This window comes from Phytophthora sojae (assembly GCF_000149755.1).
Source record: "Phytophthora sojae unplaced genomic scaffold PHYSOscaffold_4, whole genome shotgun sequence".
Classification (NCBI taxonomy): domain Eukaryota; phylum Oomycota; class Peronosporomycetes; order Peronosporales; family Peronosporaceae; genus Phytophthora; species Phytophthora sojae.
Genome location: NW_009258118.1, coordinates 1526230 through 1544070, shown reverse-complemented (window position 1 = coordinate 1544070; position 17841 = coordinate 1526230). Strand labels below are relative to the sequence as shown.

Genomic DNA, 17841 nt, shown 5'->3' with positions numbered 1-17841 from the left:
CGAAGCAGAGAGAAAGCCGAGAGACCATCACTCTTCGTCCCGCGGCGAGCCCCCGAGCAGCATGAGCAGCAGCAGCAGCGCGCGCGCCAAGCAGACGCGTCTGCTGCGGCAGGCCAGCGTGTTGCACGAGCTGCAGGAGACGCAGGAGAAGGACTCGCTGGACGGCCGCTACGCGCGCCTCATGGCGGAGCTCGCGGCGCTCTGCAGCGACCGCAGCAGCGTCATCACGGCCGAGTCGCTGCAGTTCTTCGCCGCCAGCGGCCGCGCCGAGCCCGTCAAGCTCGAGCGCGCGCCCGAGCGCGCCGCCGACTCGCAGCAAAAGACCTCGTCGTCCTCCTCCTCCTCCAAGCAGGACGACCTGCTGAGCGCCGACGCCGCGCGCCGCCAGCGCGTGGAGGAGCTCACGCGCTTCTTCATGGAGGCCAAGTCGGACATCGAGTTCGCGCTGGGCGGCGGCCGCGACTTCCACGAGGCCAAGGACAAGGACAAGGAGGCGGACAGCGAGCGCGACGACGAGCGCGACGAGGCCGACGACGAGGACGACGACAAGGACGAAGCGCTGGACCCGGAGAAGCGCCTGGCCAAGCTGCACGCGCGGCTGCTGAAGGACAAGCTGGACAACCGCGTGTACAACGTGATGCTGGGCCAGATCCGAGAGCAGGACCCCGCGCTGTACGGCGCCATTTTGTGCCACCCCCTGGTCACAGGCGTGGACCCGAAGAAGGACAAGAAAAAGAAGAAGAAGCGGAAGGACCGGGAGCGCAAGGAGAAGCAGCCCTCGCAGACCGGCATCGGAGCAGGGATGCTGACGCCGGACTTGGCAGCGGAGCCGCTGTCTGATGAAGACATGAAGACGAACATCAGTCGCTTTGTGGCCAAGAGTATCGCTGAAGGATCGCTGCAGGGCCTCATGCTGGCGGCGAAGCTTGTGCTGTCGTTCCTGGGCCATCAGAACAAGGCGAATGATACCGAACCGCCCACGTTCCCGCTGGCCTCACATCTACGGGTGCTGCGAGGAGAGAAAGCGCCAGAATATAAGCCGAAGAGGGCGTCTACAGCGGCAGCGTCGACAACGAACGAAGTCTCGACGCCAACGAAAGCGGATCAAACTATGGCGGATACTACGCTGGAAACCGCGGAAGGCAACTTCGAGTCCGACTTGCAGAATGTTGTTCTAGAAGCCGCAGCTTCTGCTGAAATGGATTTGGACTCGGACACTGGATCAATTGCCAAGCTCCGCGCACGATTGAGTCGGTTTGGAGACGATGGGGATGATGGGGATGATGGCGACGACGACGATGATGATGACGATGAGCGTGGAGAAGGCGAAGACAGCCTTGGAGGAGAAGGCGTGGATGAAGATGCGCTGATGGCACGCGCAATTGCTTTATCGCTTTCTCCCGAGGTGAACTTGAGGGACCAAAACGCATCAGCCGATGCTCCATCTACTCCCAAGAGCGAGAACAAGCCGGATGGAGATATTACGGACGAAAATGAGTCGCCTGTTGTGAAAACTCGCCCGCCAAAGTTTTCTGCTGAAGAGCTGCAGGAGCTTGGTCCGTTTGCACTCCCGGATGGCTCTGTAGCTGACGTCGATGCAGCTACTGTGGTGATGGCTCTGATAGTCCAGATGACTAAGGTGTGCATGGAATACCTGACGTCGTGCCAGGAGGGTGTTCTCCCTAACAAATCACCCGTTCAGCCGCATCCACTGACGTTCATGCTCCTGAATTCTTTGTTGAGGGATCTGCACGCTTCAGCGGCACCCCATTCTCGGTGGGCTGAAAACCCAAACTGGGCAGCTAAGTGGCGTTTGTTTTCGTCATGCTCGATGCTTTCGCTCTTCCGAGTTCTAGAAGTACACTTCTTCCACGTTGAAATAATGGGCATTGCACCAGCTTCTGTTGGTCTTGGTCAGATTCCCAAGTTGAATCCTCATGAAGGTGCGAGTGAAGGCGGAAACCCGTTGTTGGAGAGTTTGAAGAGTCTAGTCCTGAATTACATCTCTATTGAGAGCTCTCAAGTTGACCCTGGGCAGGATGTCATCGGCTCAATCATATTTTCGACTCCAGCGGCATGTTCCCCGGTCGATGTACAAAACGCTGCTGCATATTATTACGCTCGTATTCGCGAGCAAGCAACGACAGCGTGGGTACGAGCTTTTGGCATTTTCTACGACGTGCAGAAGGACAGGCATATGCTCCTGGCATCTAGGCTCGCTGAATGCCTTAAGCTTGCTCGAACTGGTGAACAAAACGTTGAGTGGAAGTTTCACCAACTAGACATTTTGTGCGCTCGGTTGGCGTTGCCAGATATGGCGCAGCTTTTTGTGCCCACCTGTGTTGACGTTATTGAACACGACAGCAAGACTGAGCGAGGACAGAAGAAGCAAAATGCTAGTGACCCAAGTGTGAAGCCAATCGATGATGGTGCTCTCCAAAACGCTGCGTCAAAAACTGGAAAGATCAAAGCGAAGTGGAGCCCTGACGTTATTCGCGCTTCTCTCGATTCTGGGTCTCTGAGTGCGCGATGCCTCTACGATTACATATCTGGTCATGGACCTCCTGGTCTCCTGGATGCGATAATGGATATTTCCGGCAGTGGTCCTAGCGACGAGGCACTAAACGCTGATACCTTGGCAAGTGCATACGAAGAAATGTGGGATATGGGGCGCAAACAAAAGGCGGAGGCGCTGGAATGCATCAACCGGCTTCCTAGTCTGATTGACTTACTTCGCGAAAGTATTTTGTCGACGGGGTGGCACAACTTCTCGTTTAGAGACAACTACGAGTTGGTGCACGCTCCGTTACTGCCCCTTCTCGAGAAAGAGAACGATTCGTCGAGCCTTCCAACTTTAAATGCTCGAATTGTCTTGCTTCGATCATTACAAGACTTGATGATTCAACGACTAGGTGGTTCGCGCGGTGATGAGCCGCCTGCTTTAGAGTTTGATTCTTCACGATGCGCCGAAACGATGACTCTTTCCGATGGAAACCGAACGGCTAAACAGTATACGGCGAAGCAGTGGGGAATGGTGATGGCTACGACTGGTTGCCCTCCTAACACTGGTATTCACGAGTGGGGTGTTCGTCTCGATCGATGTGAGAAGGGACACATTTTTCTTGGAGTTTGTACCAGAGATGCTTCCGTTGCAACCTACGTGGGTGGTGACCGACAGGGATGGGGGCTTATCGGAACTCGGGCACTTTGGCATGCCCGAAGCAAAGTCCGCGGCGATTATGGAGATGGTTTCACCACCGGCAGCGTTGTTCGCGTTCGGCTGAATACCGATAGTGGAGCGCTTTCGTTTGGAGTTGGAGATAGTGATTGGGGCATTGCGTTTGATGGGCTAACTCAGCACGGCACGTTATATCCTGCGATTGGACTGTACCAACGGGATGACCAGGTGACGATTTTGCCGGTTCAGCCGACTGCGGACGCGAGCTTTGCTTCATCTTCGAGTGGCGAGATGATGGAGCCTAAGGGCGTTGCGATCCCTGCTGTTCTCAAGCCGTTTTTGCACCACGCAGGAGCCCTGTTGGAGTCGTGCTGTACTTATCTATCCAACCCTGCGCTGAATGACTTGGATATTTCGTCAGAACAACAGTCAGCTCTCACTGCTGTTCAGAAGCGTGAGCGCATTCGTGACTTCGAGCGCTTAGTGTCTTCATACCCTCTGCTGTTTCCGATGGTGACCCCTCTAATCAGTTCGTTAAGCCTTATCCGGAACTATCATGGACTGTCTTCGACGCTGGCAATGACCTTTGTGCCTTGGTGTATTCGCACTATGCAATGCATTGAGCGTGTGAACCAAGCTCTTCGAGCACTGGCTTCATCGAGTGAAGATGGCGACAATGTTTCACCTGGTAACCTTGTGCTCAGTGTTGCTGGGGAGTGGGAGTTGAAGAGCATGGCTGCTGGCAATATTCCAGCTCAGCAATACCATCTCACTCTTTCCCAAGGCAAAGACGGATCAATGCAAGGTCGAAGCAGTGGCTCGTTTACAACGGTAACGTTGAATGGTATCGCTCGGGGAACCAAGGTATCGTTCGTGGAAACATGGCGCCAAGGAGGCACCTGCTTGGTCGAGGGGCGCCTCCGTGCTGATGGTACGGTGTTCACAGGAAGCTATGAGGACACTAAAAGTCACACGAGTGGTTGCATTGTGGGAAACAAGATCTCGCAGGATTCGAAGGAGACAAATGGACGACAGTGGGTGAGCAATCAGCTTGTTATTTTGGAAATGGTGATTGCCAATCTCTTAGGCTACTTTGGCCACGCATTGACCAGCTTGGAAAGCGATGATCTACTTGTTGACAACGTGAGTACGGCCGCCCTCAGTTTGGATGACGTCGTCAAGAGTGATGGTGGTGAAAGTGACGACGGTGATGTATCGAAACTGTCATCGTCTGAGTGCTCGATTGATGAATACGACGAGTGGGTAAGCAGCAATTTGCTTGAGGGTGGATTACCTCTCGATACCGTCCAAGCACATTTAAAGAGTGTGCTTGAGCGTAGTTCGGAGATTTCTGGATTCGGCTCTGCTACAGCTGCTGGCAGCTTGCCTGTGCTTACCGACGCTACCAAAGCATGGATGCAGTTTGTACTACCAAAGACGCTGTCAGCATCTCTTCCTAACGCTGACAGCACGCCCATTGCTGGCGCGCGCGTGAGTAATCCACTTTTGAAAGACCTGATCGAAAATCGCGGTGAAGCAGCAGCATTAGATCGATGGGTTTCGAAACACGTGGGGGAGTCGCCTTTTGTGCGGCTAGGAGGAGAGCCTATGAAAGCTACTCGGCGAACCGTTTGTGCTGCAATGATCTGGCACAGCGGTTCTTTGGGCTTTATTAAGAAACACGTCGAGAGCTCACCATCCAACTTTGCGGACAGTGACGTTCGGCCGCACGATAATTTAATGCACATCTGGAGAGCTGCTCAACGAGTTATTGAGTGGGCGATTCGAGCCAAAAATTCTATGGGCTCTTCGTACACAGTTGTGGCTGGTCTGGTGATTCGGAAAGCTCAATTCTTGCTGGAGGTTGAACCCAGCGCGAAGGCGTTGGCTGCTGCGGAGGCCGTATATGCGCTGGCGTCAGTGGAGAGTGGGGCTCAACGGATAGCATCGAAGTCAGCAGTGTACGAGTGTGCCGAGCGTATATACAGCGATGTGTTGGTCCAAGTTGCACGGTTTGTGGAAGCTCCTATTCGCGTATCGACGCTAGAGTCAAGGATGCTAAGCAACTGCACAGCGGCGTTCCTGAGGACGATTGGAATGCTGTCTTTCCGAAATTTCGTTGGCGATTCTGGTAGTAAGCGCGGAGTGCTGACTTCGGAACGTCATGAAGTTATCCAATCCTCGTTTGCGTTATCCAGTGCGTTGCAGTGGCTGTCACCAACACTAGCGGATTTTAAAACCAATGGCAGTCGTGGCGCCTCTCTCGGCAAGGACTTCGGCGATTTTGGCGTTAGTGTAGTGCCGGCAGCTTCTACTGGTAGCTCAGGCATTATCACCGAGTCTTCTCACTACCTTAGTGGTCTTGGCGGCTGCGGGAAGCACCTGAAAAATGATCTCAGGGATTCATTCGAGTCGTTGTATGGATACCTGAGTGCGTCGCTATCTAGAGCTACGTGGGCTCATGATGCCGACCTGCAGCTAGTCATTTTGCTAGCGTGGGGAATTATTATCCAGCCAGACGACCATTCGTTCTTGTCGCGCGTTGGTATTTTCAGAGTGCTTCAAACTGTGCTGGACGAAGCACGGGGATCAAGCGATATTACCGTGACAGAAGCTTCGGCAGGCCCATCTCGTACTTCTCCCGACGATGCAGTTTTACTTGCGGAGAATAAGAAGAAAATCGTCCAGGCTGCATTGAAAGTAGTGCACCTACTAGCCGCGCAAGTTGCTCATGCCAGTGATACGGCAGATGGACTTCTAAGTGCGTCCGACCTCCCGGCTACTCCAGGCCTGAGTTTAGGTTCGATTCCACTGTTGCGCAAGCCTTCAGGCCCCGAAACACTCGGCAAGTCCGTATTCCACATGCTGTACACCGAGTTGAAAAACTCTTTGGAAGAAATGCGGCAAACTCGAGGAAATATGCCTGTGGATGCTCCATCTACAGCGTTTGTGACTGATCCTACGCAGTCCGGAGATCCAAGTACGTCCGGATCGGAGACGGGTTCCGGAGATGGTCTGGACGATGCCCAGGAGTATTGCTATCAGATCTGCTCCCTTCTGTACTCAGTAAGCGGCTCCCCCGTATGCAGATCACACTTGTCTTCCTCTCGGTGGCTGCGTCTATTGCTTGCTCTCGTTGACGTGAACTCGCCTCAGATACAGAGACGAATTTTGAAGTTGCTTCGTCGGCTCCTGCCTTCGCTCGATCCGTCTTCCATTAGGGTTCGTTACGACGAAGTCGAGAGTTTTGACATGGACAGTGACGATGAGTACGATGTCGACGGCCAGGACGAGCCTGACCACGCCTCTACGCTGATAAACTTCTTCGTGGGAATTGTGGGGTCAAATAACCCTCCTAGTGTCGCGGAAGTATTGCTGCATCGGCTTTCGAACTCCAGCAACCCTGGAAAGACTGCTTACACCAGCCCGGCAGATGATTCTGGATTCAGCGCTGGTGGCCTTGCTGCTGAAGTAGTGCTGCTGCTTCGTTCGCTATATGAATCTGATAAGTGGGCGGATCATTTGAATCGTGCAATTGCCGACGCTCTCTCCTCAATCCCGCAAGTGTGCGTTACTGAGCAGGGAGGAGTTGTCACGGAAACGGCAGACTCTGATGTCGAAATGGAAGATATGACGAAGGAGACCCCCTCGCTTGAGAGCTGGAACGCACAAACGTCTAGTTACGTTAAGGCCCTGTCTGCACTGTGCATTCTCGACGGGCACATTGAAGGCCTACACGTCGGCGGTACAGTGAAGATTATGCCACGATCCGGGTCATCTTTACAAGAAATTGCCTTCCGAGGAGCAAGAGGTGTGATTGTTGCTTATGAGCCAGAGAAATCTGCAGCCGAAGTACTGTTGCGCGGAGGTCGCACCGATGAGAGCAGCAATCAACAGCAGTCTCTGCTTTCGAGTCGCTCCATACCGGTAGGTGCTCATGGTGAAAACTGCAAAGGAACACCAATTTACACACTAACCACTCATTTATGGTATTTGTATAGACGCGACCAGTCCGTGTCCCCATCGAGGACTTATTCCCAGTCCCAGAAGTGGAGCTGCCAAATAATGCCTTTTCGGACGCGGTGCTGAAATCTTTACTTGTCGAACGATTCCCGTACTTCTTGGCTGAAGTGAAAAAAAGCCTCATGGACGTGAGCGTCATGGACGCACTTAACGAAGCCGACGAGGAAGGTGCAAATGATGGAGAAAGCGAAGACGACGATGATATGTCCAATGATGGTTCTTCATCTCCGTCGGCGATGGATAGCGAAATGCCTAGCGGCGCCGGCGTTGATGAGTCGGACTCTGAAGCTACCGGATCACCTCGTCACCAAAAGAATAATGCTGACAACTCTTCACCGACAGAACCCACTGATGCCATGGCAGAAATGGAGAAGGAGTCACGACTTTATCGGATGCTACTATGCCAGCATGGTCTTCGCGCTTCTGCTACGCTGCTGAAGAATGACTATTGTGCTGCAACGTTCATCCGTGGTGTTGGCCCTCGTGGTCTAAAAGACCTGCTAACTGTTGCCATTTCCGAAACTCCTACGACAGCAGGAGTCGGAGATATCTCGTCACTTGAAGAGAGTTGGCTAATGCTGTGGTCCCGTTGGTATGCAATTAGGAGTGCACACGCTGCTCCATCGCCCCCTGCAGACTCTAACGAAGGGAAAAGTATGGAGAGCGAATCAGCGGAAGCTGACAACTTGTCGCCGGGTCCAATGGTTCAGCAAATGATGGAGATGGGATTCCCGAAGGAGTGGTGTGATGTGGCTTTGGCTCGCTGCTCTCAGAATGTTGAGGCTGCGATTAATTTCTGCTTTGAACACAGTAGTGATATGGAGCGTCTTGTTGCAGAATATCGATCGACCCGAGGATCTGGCGCAGACAGTAGCTCGAGGTCTTCTCGAAAGGATGACTTTGAAGCGATTAGTCCACTACTCGAACAGCTGTCCGAGATGGGATTCCCTTTCAACTGGTGCAAGAAGGCGCTCGCTGCGAATCGAAATAACGTAGATGCAGCCTTGACGTGGATTCTATCAAACGGCGAAGCATTGGAAGCTGAAGATCGACGAGATGAGGAAGCAAAACTTCGATCCTCTGGTGGGGACGCAGGGGATGGGACTGCACCGAGCCCAATCCCCGAAGGGGAAGACACTGTGCTAATGCCCAACCCGCTACGTGCTGTGAGTGGTCAAGCCTGCATCGGAGAGCATGACTTGATGGTGGAAGGCTTGGTTGGTGGCGGTTTCGCCAGTGTTGGGGCACCTGATTGCCTTGTTTCCAGTGGACGCTGGTACTACGAAGCGATTTTACACACAAACGGCTGCATTCAAATCGGTTGGGCCGACGTAGCCTTCTGCGGTGCTGCTGATCGCGGAGATGGAGTGGGCGATGGCGCACATTCGTGGGCTTATGACGGCTGGAGACAACAACGATGGCATGGTCGTTCGTCTCCGTGGGGCTCAAAGTGGAAACAAGGCGACGTCGTTGGTTGTGGCATTGACGCGGATGCAGGCACCATCATTTTCAGCTTAAATGGAAAGATGCGTTCCGCCAACATGGGTGTTGCTTTCCGAGCTATTGACTTTGCTCGGGGGGTGTACCCATGTGCAAGTTTTAACCGAAGGGAGCGTTTGCAGTTTAACCTTGGTGGATCTCCATTCAAGTACCCTCCCCCGCCAGGATTCCAGCCAATTTTGAATGTGCTCAGCGACAATTATGACCTGACTTCGGTGCCGAAGGGCTTTGACGTGATAGGATCCCGAGAAGACTGTCTGGAAGAAAGTATCGGCGAAGAAAATTATTCCAGTGACACGCGATATTTCGCTAGGGATATGCATCCATCGATGCTCCGAAGCTCAGGCCATAGCCGCAGTAGTGGTTTTGCGTCTGGTTCCGGCGTGACGAAGGCAGATGCCCTGGCAGAAATCAAGGCCCTTCCGGATAATCGAGTGTATGTTGAGCTGGTGGTGGTCACGCGCTCACTTGCGATCTTGCAGGCGCGACGAGCGCTGTTGACGTTGCTTGCGAAGTGGCCTACAGAGGCTGTTGGGCCATTCTCTGTATCATCCTTTTTGTCTGGCGTAGACGCTCTTCGTGCAGCCGAGAGTGAAGATGCCGCAAGATTTATCGACTTCATCAAGCTGATGGCGAGTCTTAGTGCTCTTCATGTGTCAAATGCATTGCCCAGCACGCCCCTAACGCTACCCGATGGTGATGCCCTTCATCTCCTCGACTCCGGTGCCACGGGTCGGTATGCGTTGGGTTTGCTGTCTGGAGTGGTGCAGTCGGCGTTGAACAACACGCTTTCAACAATTACGGCAACGACGTGCAGCCCGAATTCTCTGGTGGATACGATTCTTTCGTGCATTTCGTCGGAGGTTAAAAGAGCTTCCCAACGCCAATATGCTCGCATTCCATGGAACTCATCGGAAGCCGCTATTACCGCCACCCTTCTTCAAATTACAGCCGAAGCTGGCCAAACTTGGTCTGATAAAGAGGTGCTCAGTCATCCCAATCTCTTCCTAGCAGAATGGATCAGTGGGTTGCTGTTAGAATCCCTAGAGGAACACAAGAAAAGGCTTTCGGTGCCGATTCACGATCACATTCGGCAACAGTTGCTGCAAGCTTGGATGTCGTCGCTGAAATCTTCGAGCATGTGTGTCAAAGAGCGTGGCGCAACCATTCTTGCCGGGATTCTACAAGATATCTTGCCAAAGACATCCGGGATCGCTAATAAGAGTGACATCGAGGTGATTGACGAGCAAACCAAATTGAGGCTGAAGACGGCCTTAGATGCCCTACCGTTGCAGCGGCTTGTCGACCTCTCGCAAGAACGAATCCTGCGCGAATATCCGAACGTCCCTGTATGCTCAAAGTACGTCCAAAGCCTTGTAGAGCTTGTTTCTGCGGCCGGCCTGGTGATGAGCGCGGTGGGGCAATCTCCAGATAAACTCTTTGGAAGCAGCTCGTCTCAGCAGTTACAAGCTTGCAAGCGAATCGAAGCTGACTTGGATCCGATTGACAAGAAAGAGTACGAGGAAGTGATGGCTGCGAAAAAACTATTGCAGGCACAGCAAGCTGCAGAGGAGGCCTTGAAGCAAGAGAAGCTTGCTGCGGAGCGTGCTGCGGCTGCTGAGGCTGGTGTTGAAAGAGATTCATCATCGAGTTTGGGCGACTCTAACGCAACGGCTAGCAATGATGGTGCCGCTGCTCAAAGTATTGAAGAAGACAACAGTGCAGCACGAAGTAGTGGGGTCACCAACATGGAGGTTGATAACAGTGACTCGGAAGAAGCCCCTGATATCACGCTGTCAGCGATTGCCAACATGGTAACTGAGGATACCGACGTCGTGGCAGCCGCTGCTGCTGTTGTAGGCTCAGGTGATCGGCTAACCATCAATGGGCCAGGCCGAAGAACGAAATTGCCGATGCCCGAGTTGCTCCAGGAGAAAACTGATGCCACTTTTGAGTTCCGTTTGCCGGAGGAAGACCCCGTCTTCGATACGTCTATGCTGAATACGCATGAAATCGACGTATTGGAGGCCGCTAAGCGCGGCATCATGGGAGAGGAGCCGAGAGGCTGGAAACACGGTAACGACGTCGGAGTGCTTGCTGATTCTCACACACAGCTCTGGAGTGGCACTCTAACGCAATTTAGACTTCGTCAAAAGCAAGAGGAATCCAGCCAGCCAGAGCTGAAGGTTGGGTGCAAGGTTATTCGCGGACCTAACTGGAAGTGGCGTGACCAAGATGGCGGGGAAGGCAGCGTGGGTGTTGTTGAAGGCGTCTCGCCGTGGAGTGGCGTGGATGGTGAAGGCATGTCTGTCCGCTGGCCAAACGACTCACTTTACACATACCGCTGGGGTGCTGACGGCAACTTCGACCTAATTCATGTTGAAGTGGACGAAGAAGGTAACATCACGCACCAGCACCCTACTCCGAAGGCGAAGCAAGAGGATGAAGGTTCATTTGGGTCCGAGCTGCACCTTGGTGTACTATTGTACCTTTTCGTTGACGAAGAAAACATGACGGCAGTCGAACCTGGTGCTACGAAGGTGGCTGGCCTGATGGAGTGGCCTGACTATGGTGCTGCTGTTCGCGTTGTTGGTATGAGATATCCTGACGGATCTCTTTGCGTTCAAGAATTGCAGTTAACTCGCGGCAACCCCGACATGGGCTGGATGCTTCGCTTTGGCACGGAAAAGTGGCAGCCTGGCACCAAGTATATGCTGCAACCACTCAAGTCTCTCGACTCCCCTGGGACAACCACCACTGACGGATCAATGGTTGATACGCTTCGTGGAGAGTATACGCACGCTGGCGTCAAGGATGGAGAGCTCGTGGAAATTCGTGGCGAATTACAAGTGTCAACGAAGTACTTGTTCACAATGGACCACTACAACCACTTTTCAACGCTGGGCATCTCGTCGGACGGTCTATCGGTGACGTGTCACAGCGGCGAGTCCCGGAACCTTGCGTTAGGCACGGTGGGATTTACCACGGGTGTGCACTACTGGGAGGTCCACGTAGAGCAAGCTGAATTTGGCAGCGTGTTTATTGGAGTGTGCGAAAAGGCAGGCCCGCCCGGTTCTCAAGCCGCGTTGTCGAGCCGCCTGAATAGGTGGCACGGATGGGGCTTCGTGAACTTCCGTGCTACGTATCACAACAGTACAGAACGCATCTACGGCGATCACTTTAACGCGAGTGATACCATTGGGGTTCGACTCGACATGGAGCAGGGCAAGTTATCATTTTTCATGGATGGCATCAAATTTGGCGAGCACATCGTGTCCGACTTGGGTGTTGCGTTCGAGAACATGAAGGGAGAGCGCAATTCGCGGACATTGTACCCATGCATCGGCATGCGCAAGGGTGGCGATCGTGTCACGCTTAATCAGAAGTGGGTGTCAATGCCCGGAGTGCCGCCGCGCCAGATCCTATCGGACGCTGTGGATGTGAGCAAGGCATTGCATTCATGGTACGTGTCAATTCAACAGGGAAAGGTGTCGGCTACGACCGGGTCATCAGCTAGCGGACCTTCATCGCCAGAGGATATGGCATCTCCTGCAACTATTGACTCCAGGGTAAAACTACCAGAGACTCTGCTACGCGAGAGTTGGTCGGAATGGAAGCGCTGGAGTGATAATCATTGGCAGCGATGCCATGCACGTCCACGTGGGATTTCTGTGGACTTTGACACTTCCCCTGCTGCGTGCATCCGCGTCAGCAACGCTGCTGGTCTAGGTGCCCCCTTCTTGGCGGGAGACCGTGTCCGTATTTGCTCAAAGTATGGACAAGAGTTGAACCAGCCTGAGGAAGCTGTCATTCTCGGTGTGTACCGCGGGTTCCTGTGGTATCGCACAGAGACCCAAGGAAACGAGGGTGCAGATGAAGGACGTGCATGGGCGTGGTATTGGTCTCCAAGTGAACTGCCGGAGCTTCTTTTAATTCGCCGGGGCGGTAAGGATATGACTTTGATTGAGAACAGCGCTATGGATGTGTCGGACTACGAGAGCGCACCCGAACACGGTCCGTTTAAGCCTCGTTCAACACTGGAGGAACGGGCGAGGACTGACTTCGACGCTTTTGTTGAACTGGCCACGCGGGCGCATACGACGACATCGGACATGCAATTGGTTGAGCGCCTAAACGCCTATTGCGCAGCAATCGGACTGGACGTAACGAACCTCAGCATCACCGATGCGGTTACCCCCGAGGAGGTCGATAGCTACGCATGTTCGGGATCTGGGCGATCACGTACTCGTTCGCTAGTCGTGGAAGACTATTTCACGTCTCCAGCCTTAAAGAACATCACGGGTGCTGAGTTGCGGGCGCGCACAGCGGTGCTACGGGTGTTGAACAGCAAGATCCTGCGGGTGCTTCCGATTATTGCTATCCAGCCTGACGATGGAAGCAGCGCCCAGCCGATCGAAGTTTCGAGCAGTAGTGGAAACAGCAATGCTTCTACCAGGCGCTCGAGCGAGTTTTTGTCGATGAGTTTGAAGCTGCGTTCCCTGCGACGGTTAGTGTTCACGAGTACGAAACGTGCTTTTTGGGACGACGTGCTGCGTGCTACGACGACAAGCACGCCGCTGCCATCCGATGAGTACGAAGACCCACGCGAGATCCGCGTTATCCGCATCAACCGCATTCAAGCGCAAGCGTCAAAGCTGAGTTTGCTGTCGCAACCGGGTGATCGTCTGCGCCGTTCAGTGTTCGGCCAACTATACCGAGAAATGCGTGCGTGGAGCGACAGCTTCTTCCGCCGTGCCTACTGCGGAAAGGGCCACGGAGGCCAACGCCGTGCTTTCAAGGTCAAGTTCCTTGGCGAAGGTGTCAACGACTACGGTGGACCGTATCGCGCGGTCTTTGAGCAGATTGTCGACGAACTTCAGATGGACAACGTGGAACTGGCAAAGGGCGAGCAAGGCTTGTTGCCTCTGTTGATCCCGTGCCCGAACCGCCGCAGTGGCACTGGTAGCAACCAGGACAAGTTCTTGCTGAACCCGTCATGCGGCACGGCTTTGCTAGCGAACGGCCCCATGGCCTTGGACCTGCATCGCTTCCTAGGCAAGCTAATTGGCACAGCAGTGCGTCATGGACTGCAGATGGGACTGGATCTCCCTGCGCTCGTGTGGCGGCCCCTAGCAGGCCTTGAAGTCAGCCGGGCACACCTCGAGAGCGTTGATGTTGCGGCTGCTAACAATCTCAACCGCGTTGGGGAACTCAGCACCGAGACGGAGTCGGCGGCTGAAGAAGCCGAAGAGGTGCTGGGCTACTTGACCCTGTCGACGACGCTGAGCGATGGCGTTGAGGTTCCGTTGGTGCCGCAGGGTGAGAAGATGGCGGTGACTCTAGCAAACCGTGAGCTGTACGTGCAGCTCGTGGAGAAGACGCGCCTTACGGAGAGCAGCCAGCAGCTCGCCGCGCTCAAGGATGGATTAGCGTCTGTGCTTCCGATGGAGCTGGCGCCGTTGTTCACTCCGCGCGAACTCGAGGTGCTGATCTGTGGACGTCGCGAGGTGGACGTGGACCTGCTGCGCCAGTGCACGGAGTACAGCGAGGGGGCCGACGAGGCGATGCCGCACGTGCAGCACTTCTGGGAGGTGCTGCGCGAGATGACAAGCGAGGAGAGGACGTCCTTCCTGCGCTTCGTGTGGGCGCGCAGCCGCATGCCCAACAGCGCCAAGGACTTCCCCATGAACTTCAAGCTGCAGGCCGCGCACGACCCGGGCGCCACAGGCCAGCCGGACCTGTATCTGCCCCACGCGCAAACGTGTTTCTTCGCGCTGCGGCTCCCAGCCTACACGAGCAAGGAGGTGCTGCGCACCAAGCTGCTGTACGCCATCCAGAACTCGCCCAACATGGACGCCGACGTGCGGCTGCACAACGCCGAAGGGTGGGCAGACGCCTAAACAACGCGAGGTCTAGTCCGCTGAGCTACATGATTGCATATATTCATATCTTTTGCCTTGAAGTCCTTGAGCCTCTCGTGGTTGTGGTTGTGGTGCTCTGATCCGTGCGTGTCCAGCATTGCACAGGCCCTGAAGTGTTAATGTACGTCAGCGCAGTTACGATTGGACGAAAAGTCGACTCGCTCATTATCGGATCCGCGTCGCCATGGGGCATCGCGTGCTCGCGGCGCTGCTGGCGCTGCACGCTGCGGCGCTGTATTTGTTCACCACGGGCTTCTTCCTGACGCGCTTCGAAGTGTCGGACCTCAGCAGCTGCCACGCGTCTCCGTCCGAAGCCAGCTCCAGCCCCTCGCACCTCCGTGGCGGCCATGAAGACGCAGGAGGCTCCGACGACGCTGCAACTGAAGGCTGCTGGATGCCTCGACGCTTCCGGCGCGTCGTGTTCGTGGTGATTGACGCGCTCCGGTTCGACTTCGCGGCTGCCCGGTCGAGCTCGCAACGGTCGGCGTTCTACAGCGACCGACTGCCGGTTCTCAATGATACCCTGGCTACCGAGCCGGAGCACGCGCTACTGCTCAAGTTCGTGGCGGACCCGCCCACGATGACCATGCAAAGGCTCAAGGGACTGACGACCGGCTCGCTCCCGACGTTCTTGGACATCAAGGACAACATGGCGACCAGCAGCCAGATTGTCGAGGACAATTTGCTGCGCCAGCTGCGCGCGCAACAGCGCGGAGTCGTGTTCATGGGGGACGACACGTGGGACGCGCTGTATGCTCGGGAGTTCACGAGGAAGTTCGCCTTTGACTCGTTCAATGTCAAGGACCTGCACTCGGTGGATCGGGGGGTCACAGCGCACTTGTTTCCGGAACTGCACAAGCCTGACTGGGACTTGTTGATCGCGCACTTCTTAGGAGTGGACCATGTCGGACATACCCATGGCCCTAGCTCCGTCTTCATGGCTGAGAAACTGGATGAGATGAACGGGGTACTAACAAAGTTGCTGCAGGAGCTCAAGGAGATGCCGGGCGGGGAAGACGTGCTTCTGGCTGTGCTGGGAGACCACGGCATGTCGGCTGATGGGAACCACGGAGGTGCCAGTGACGAAGAGACGGGAGCTGCGTTGTTCCTGTACAGCAAGGCATCACTTGTCGCTACGGGAGGCGGGACGGATGACGAGCTGCAAAAGTATGCGGAGAGAATACTCGACAGCTCGCGCGAGGTACCGCAAGTTGATCTTGTTCCGACACTAGCACTGCTGAGTGGCTTGCCTATCCCGTTTGGCAACCTTGGCAGCGTGATTCCGTCATTGTTCTTTGTACCACCAGCAACTACAAAGCAGACATCAGTTGGAGGTGAGGAAAATAAAGCGGTGACCGCCTTTCAGTCGCTGAATCGCGCATTGCGGCTGAACCTGGATCAGGTGCGACGCTACCTCTTTCGATATTCATCGGAATCCAAGCTGCCGGAGCGAGCGTATGATCATCTGGAGAAGCTATTCGTCGGCATCAAGAATGTTGAGAAGCAATTGGAGGGAGTGTACGGAAGCGAATCAAGCTCAACGTATTCGAAAGCAGACATTCCGTTGCTACTGCGCCTTCATGAAGACCTGGCAAAACAGCAGCAGAATTATCTGCGCGAAACCTTGTCACTGGGTCGTTCTATCTGGACGCAGTTCGATTTGTGCAGTATGGGCTGGGGAATGGCGCTGCTTACGTGGTCCTTTATCGTGGGCGTTAGAAAATCTGCAAGTGGAAGCCCAGTGAGTGAGTCATGGAGATATCTGGGTGCTGTCGCTATTGTGGGCGGCCTGTTCTTCGTCTGTCCTGCAAGTATCAACTTGCCCTTGCTTCCGGCTGCCCCGTTGTCACGAGCGTTGGTGGTAGCTTCGTGCAGTGGTTTGGCTCAGTTGACTTTGCTGGTGTCGGTTCCACGCAAATCTACTGTTATACTAACTACTGGAGGCCCTTGGAGCGGTATCAGAACATGGCTACCTTCCATATCTGCGGTGGGGGTGGTTGTCACGGTGGTCGTCGTACTTCATGCGCTGGCGCTGCTGTCCAATAGCTACATCGTGGCTGAAGGCAATGTTATGCAATTTCTATCAGCCACCATCGGGTTCTTCCTGCTTGGTTGCGCGCAATGTACGAGCGTCAACAGAGCTTCCGCTACGGTTGCTGCACTGATGTTCCTTTGCGCCACGCGGGTAAGCAGCGCCATCGAACCACCCAACATCATCAAGGCGTCCACGACACTAGGGTCAACGTTTGCCCCACTCGCTGCAACAGCCCTACTTGCTGTTGGGTCTTCCTTGAAGGCTGCTCAATTCACTGGACGTCCGCTGTCATTGACGGGAACGTTCATGCTGGCGTCGTCGGTTGTAAGCTGCTGCGTGTGCGCTATCTTCTGGGCAGCTTCACCAATCGAGGTGACTTTCTGGCGACTGTGGCTTCCCCGCTTCGTTTATTTGAGCTTCTTGGGAAGTCTAGTTTACCTCCTCGTGCGCGCATTACGGCAGCAGAGACGGAAAGCCTCCGGTGGAGAACCATTGCAACTGGCAAACGACCACCTCATCTTAACGTGGCAACTCGTTCCAGCGTTTATGCTGGTGCTTGGACCCACGTCACCGTTGTCGGTGCTTTGTCTGGTGACGCAGTGTCTAAGCTTTGCGTTTATCGTCACTTGCCGCCGATCTGGTGCTGTAGCAGTATCTGGGAGCATCACACCTTGGATACTGCTTTGGGCTTCGTGTTCGTACCAAGCGTTCTTCACCACGGGCCATGCAAACACCTTCACGAGCTTGCAAAATGCCGCAGGGTTCGTGGGTTTCGACGTCTTCAACTTCTACGCCGCAGGAGCCCTACTGGGGTTGAACACGTTCGGTTGCTTCGCGCTGGCAGTGCTGGCGCTACCCTGGCTGGCCTTGAGCAGACAGCAATGCCGATTGGGCCAAGAGAGATTGGCCCTTGCGTTCTCGGCCTATTTCTCTCTCAATGCGTTGGTGTCAACGCTGTTTGTCGCGCTCCAGCGAAGACACCTGATGGTGTGGGCCATCTTCGCTCCTAAGTTCATCTTCGACGGTGTGGTGCTGCTCGTCACTGAATCGCTGTTGCTTTTACTATTTGCGCCGTTTTCACGTCACCAAGACAAGAGCTCGACAAACTTAGATAAACTAGAGTAGACGTTGTTGCGCTTAACAAGCGATGGAATCACATTCACAAAACATTAACCAACCTTAGA

At 54.6% G+C, this 17841-nt stretch overlaps 2 protein-coding genes across 2 annotated transcripts; both read left to right on the top strand.

Annotated features, from left to right (window-relative positions):
• Positions 1-61: 61 nt before the first annotated feature.
• On the top strand, positions 62-14601 carry PHYSODRAFT_498805 (hypothetical protein; the record flags this gene model as incomplete). Its single annotated transcript, XM_009527670.1, has 9 exons — positions 62-4321; positions 4415-5473; positions 5519-7105; positions 7180-7807; positions 7880-10351; positions 10427-11196; positions 11242-12170; positions 12270-13119; positions 13192-14601. The coding sequence occupies 9 exons, from the start codon at positions 62-64 to the stop codon at positions 14599-14601; spliced, it is 13965 nt and encodes a 4654-aa protein (XP_009525965.1).
• Positions 14602-14806: 205 nt separating this feature from the next.
• PHYSODRAFT_498987 (hypothetical protein) lies at positions 14807-17782 on the top strand (the record flags this gene model as incomplete). Its single annotated transcript, XM_009527669.1, has 2 exons — positions 14807-16944; positions 16987-17782. The coding sequence occupies 2 exons, from the start codon at positions 14807-14809 to the stop codon at positions 17780-17782; spliced, it is 2934 nt and encodes a 977-aa protein (XP_009525964.1).
• Positions 17783-17841: the final 59 nt, after the last annotated feature.